This window comes from Fundulus heteroclitus, chromosome 22 (genome assembly GCF_011125445.2).
Source record: "Fundulus heteroclitus isolate FHET01 chromosome 22, MU-UCD_Fhet_4.1, whole genome shotgun sequence".
Lineage (NCBI taxonomy): Eukaryota > Metazoa > Chordata > Actinopteri > Cyprinodontiformes > Fundulidae > Fundulus > Fundulus heteroclitus.
The window spans coordinates 22,143,566-22,148,229 of record NC_046382.1 but is presented as its reverse complement, the minus strand read 5'-3'; the positions used below and the strand labels follow the sequence as shown (position 1 = coordinate 22,148,229).

The window sequence follows — 4,664 nt, the reverse complement described above, 5'->3', positions numbered from 1 at the left end:
TGGTGCAACTCGAGAGTCGCTTCAACATTTTATTATAATTATTTTTTTTTAGCTGGAAGCACTTTCCACACAGTCATGACCGTCAAACTTTCATATTCCGTATGAATGCGTTTGTTTTGACCCCCCTCAGTATTTGGAGCGTGGCTCTTTTCTTCTCTGCCCCCCCCCCCCTCCCCCCCCCCCCAAGAGGCTCCTGGCGCAGTTGCCATTGGAGGCCTTTCTGTTTTGGGAAACTCCGCGCGCGCTTCCAAAGATAGCTGAAGCTGTAAGCGCGCGCGATAGCGATCGCGGGCGCCTGGCCTGCCTGTCAGAGCGGCGGTGCATGGCTCAGGCCGCTGCCTCCTCAGGCATCGCCGTCCTGTCGCCAGCTCTATTTACACTGGTGACTCTGCAGCACTTAGAGCTGACACCAGGTATGTCCTACACCGGCAGCGCAGTAGCCAGAGGAAGTGGCCGGGGAGGCTATCAGAGGAGACAAACACTCTGTTTACTTTGCCATTCATCTCCATTAATAGCGTCTGGGCGTTCTTGCATGGGTTGTGGGTAAAGGCATTCGCTGAAGTCCATCTCCAGCCGAGGAGGGAGGTGTGTGTTTAAGGATAATGTGGTGTATCAAGCTTCTTCTTGATATTCTTTTTTTTCTTCATTGTAACATTTCCTTTCAACAGTATTCTAATATTAAGAGCTCTGATGGTTTACAAGCTGTGTGTGTTCTGATGATGCCGGCTGTCTGGTTAATGTCCATCTCTGAATCCTGACCGGACGTGAGCTCCCTTTTACATTTTCTCTGTTTCTGGTTCTTGTCTCGGACTTTCTCACAGTGGGGGAAAATGTTGCTTTGCTTGAGAAGCTATTTGAAGCGATGACCAAAAAAAATGTTTGAAGAACACATGGTGGGGTAGAGGATAGATAGCGTCCCATTACAGAAAAATCAACTTGTGCTGCTTGGCTGGTTTTGGTTCCCTCTCGCAGGTTTAGTCACGTGATCGCAAACCCAATTCTGTCAATCGCAAGTTTTATTGAAGTCGAATAAGTGATGAACTTTAATTATCATTCGTAAAAAGACAAACAAAAAATGGTGTTCAGTCCTAACACAAGTAAAGCTGTACACGAGTAAAAAAACAAAACAAACATAATACTTCTTTGTGAGTAGCCTACGCACTGATCAGCAGCGCTTGCGGTGAATCTTGTGGTTTTGTCCCATTGAAGCGGACCTCTTCCACCTCTTCCACCATTTCTTCCATTTTACGGCAGATTTCATATCTAAAAATCTAATGCTAATTCATAAATGAACACACAGCTTTCTGTCCTTTCTCAATCACTTTACATCCACGTTCGATCGTTGCCAACAGTCCAGGCAGATCTGAGAAAACGCATTTTAAATATTTAAAAAAAATCTCAATCTGTATTATGGTTACTTCATATAGGCTGCGCCTGCTTAAAGCCAACGTACAAGGCGTTTGCATGACAATGAGTTGCATGTTTGAGTTCATCCAGGTATCCATTGAGCTCTGTCCCTGCTACCATGCCCGGATGCCCTGCAGAGTTCCCTGGCAGGATGGGATCGCCGGTCCCTGAGGAGCCTGGCTTTGCGCTTGCGCGCCCACGTTTCCCAAATTCATGTTCACGAACGCACTCGGAGTGCTGTTGCTCGGCGGGAGAGCGGGTAAACTGTACGTGCAAGAGTAATTGTTGCTGTACACAGAGCTATTGTAGCTGTAGGCCGGGTAGTTGTAGCTGTAAGGGCTCGGAGCTGCGACTGTGTAAGGACTGTTGTAGTTCTGCGATCCGGCCAGGCAAGGCCTGCCGTCCCGGACCAGGACGGGCACGGCCACCCTCCGCGGCGGCGGCGGAGCCGGGTGGTGATGATGATGGTGGTGGTGATGATGGTGGCCCGCCATCTCCAGAGTCTTGTCCTGCCGCTGTCTCTTGCATTTGTACCTCCTGTTCTGGAACCAGATCTTGACCTGCGTGGAGGTGAGTTTCAGGGAGCTGGCCAGGTGCTCCCGCTCCGGCGCGGACAGGTAGCGCTGCTGCTTGAAGCGTCGCTCCAGCTCGAACACCTGGGCCTGGGAGAAGAGGACGCGGGGCTTCCTCCTGGTCCTCTGCTGCTTGGCGGCGGCCTTCTCCGACCCCGCATCCTCCCCGCAGTCGCCTCGCAAAGCGGAGCAGCTCTCTGTTGAGCGGGGGGGAAAAAACGCAACACATGAACACGCCGTCCTGTCAGAATACAGCAGCAATACGACTGGGTTCCCTGGTTCGTTTATTTCTGGGTTTACCTTGGATCTGTTGCTCTGCTAAAATGCATTGAGATGACACTTTTTTCTGAACTGACGCTAAATGAATAAAGGGAACGAAACAGAATTGCATCTTAGTCGTAATGTAAAGATTTGGCTAATTTTAAAGTCTTTAATTCACCTTTGTTTTGAAATGGGCTAAATAGAAATAAAGAGCATAGTTTCATTTAAAATTTTACCACCAGTCTTTCATTTCACGCGCTTGTTTTGTTTATTAAATTTACCTATACGTTGATTGGAGTAATTAGAAATAAAAAATAGAAAATACATGAAAATAAACAACAACAAAAAATTAATTTCTGGAAAAAAAAATGTCAACCATAAAATTCAGTTCAATAACCGGCTTTAATAATTTATCATATTAAGTCAGGCGTTTCTCTAATGTTTGTCAAGGCATCATTTGGTTTGAAAATGATGTTTTTGTAACATAAAAAGCATTTGTTTTTTTACTTTTTTGGAATAAAAAGCATTGTGTGTAGCCTAATTATGGGCAAATTGCATCAGTGATCCTGGACCTGTGTTTTTCTCAGTGTGCGCCTTGAAGTGGAGAACTTTGTAGCTTTGAAATGATCACTTAATATTATTACAGCAAAGGTGCAATGTAGCCTACATGTTTGTTTGAAGCGAGGCGTTATATATTTAAACAGAAACTAGAGAACCTGCCGCTTCTGTGAGTTTTTGGTTGTGTTTTTAAACGAACAAATATCACCTCGCCAACTTGCACCACGTATTTCTTGCGTCTGTGCGCGCTTCGGTTTGTGTGCAATTTTTAACTACATTTGATAGCCTTTTTCTATTTTTTTTACACTGTCATTGCAAGTAGCTCACATTGCCTTATGTGTTTATATAAAGCAATAACGACGGGCATTCGGCTTTCCACTCACTGCTGTCGTGCTCCTCCTGTTCGGTCTCCAGGCGCGGGTCTCCGGAGTGAATTTGTGCCGTGTCTCCGAACACCTCCCCGGCCAGCCCGGACTCAGTCAGTCGGTCCTGGACGCTCAGCGCGCTAAGGTAAGACATCCTCTCATCGCTCTCCGACAGGCAGGAGCTGATGGGACTGGGGCTGTCCCTGCCCGCCAGCATGCAGGAGGGAGGCGAGTGAGAGCCGAACGCCTTGTTCGGGAAGGCTCCCTGCTGTGGCAGCGCGCCGGAGAGGCCGAAGCAGGAGATCAGCTGAAGTTGGTGCTGCTGAGACTGCTGCTGCAGCTCCAGCTTTAGGATGTCCTTTACGGAAAAGGGCGTGGTGGACGCAGCCACGACTGGACTTGGAATCATGGTTAATATATAAGGTAATTTAAAAAAAATAAAAGAGCCGCACAGCCCAGAGGTCACCCCGATTCCTATCGGGATTGCGAATAAAGAAGCCCGTGCGTCAAGCTGGAAAATGGTCGCCGCCGTGCTTGCTTTCCACGCAGATCGGGGAGGGTTGGTTTTCTTTCAGCTGTGACATGCCTTTCCACGGGCTTGCGCGCCTGTGGCTGCAGGGCTGACGGAGAGAAAGAGAGAGGTCGATCCTGTTTGGCTGGCTAAATTCGGTTATCTGAAGAAAGAGCTGGGTCAGCCAGGATGCTGTCCTCTCTCTGTCAGTGACGTCCCGGAGCGTGGGAGGGACTGACGGAGATTCTGTGCAGGTTTCCCCCCTGCGTGCCACTGGGTGATTCCTAATTCAATGCACTTTATTGACATCAACGACTCTTCTCAGACTGTTATAGGTGTGGAAGGTAAGAGCGTCTTATCAAGACGCATATTGTTTACCCAGCGGAGACACATCAATGCGCAGTGACTCATTTTTTACTCCTTTCACAAAGAAAAAAGAAAATACATGTATATCCATTAATTTAGCACCACGTTTTCAGTGTTGTTTTTGCTATAATGCATTACGCACCTTGATCAGACTGTCTTTGTTGGATTGTCCAACAAGCATCACGGCTCTTCCCGTCATCACCGTGGTGGCATTAAGATAAGCAAAATCCTCGTTTCCTGTCGCAGAAAATAGCAGATAAGATAATCGATCACTAGGAAACCAGAAGCAAACCAGGAGGACATTTAGGAAACAAATTCAATCCCTTAAATCTTACGTTACAAGTTTAGTTTCTATAGAACTTTGTCCACATAAAGTTTCCATTTAATCCACCGTACCTGATGGAAAATCAATTTATATTATATATATATATATATATACAACATGTAAAATAATAATAATTAAAAAACATATATCTTTAAGGTCCGTTTTATGAGCAGTGAAAAGTAGACGCATGAATTCCCTCGTTCGGTAATATACATATAAGCTCATTTAAAATTAGTTCAACTCTGCTTTTCGCCGGGTAGCTGCAAGTTTTTTGCGTCTACCTTTTACGGGCAAATCTT

The 4,664-nt window shown here is 46.4% G+C and overlaps 1 protein-coding gene across 1 annotated transcript; it reads right to left on the bottom strand.

The window, feature by feature from the left end:
- Positions 1-945: 945 nt before the first annotated feature.
- On the bottom strand, positions 946-3,849 carry nkx2.3 (NK2 homeobox 3). Its single transcript, XM_012880444.3, has 2 exons — positions 3,182-3,849; positions 946-2,176 (listed from the first exon to the last, which is right to left on the bottom strand). The coding sequence occupies exons 1-2, from the start codon at positions 3,570-3,572 to the stop codon at positions 1,521-1,523; spliced, it is 1,047 nt and encodes a 348-aa protein (XP_012735898.1). The 5' UTR covers positions 3,573-3,849; the 3' UTR covers positions 946-1,520.
- Between the last annotated feature and the right edge of the window lie 815 nt (positions 3,850-4,664).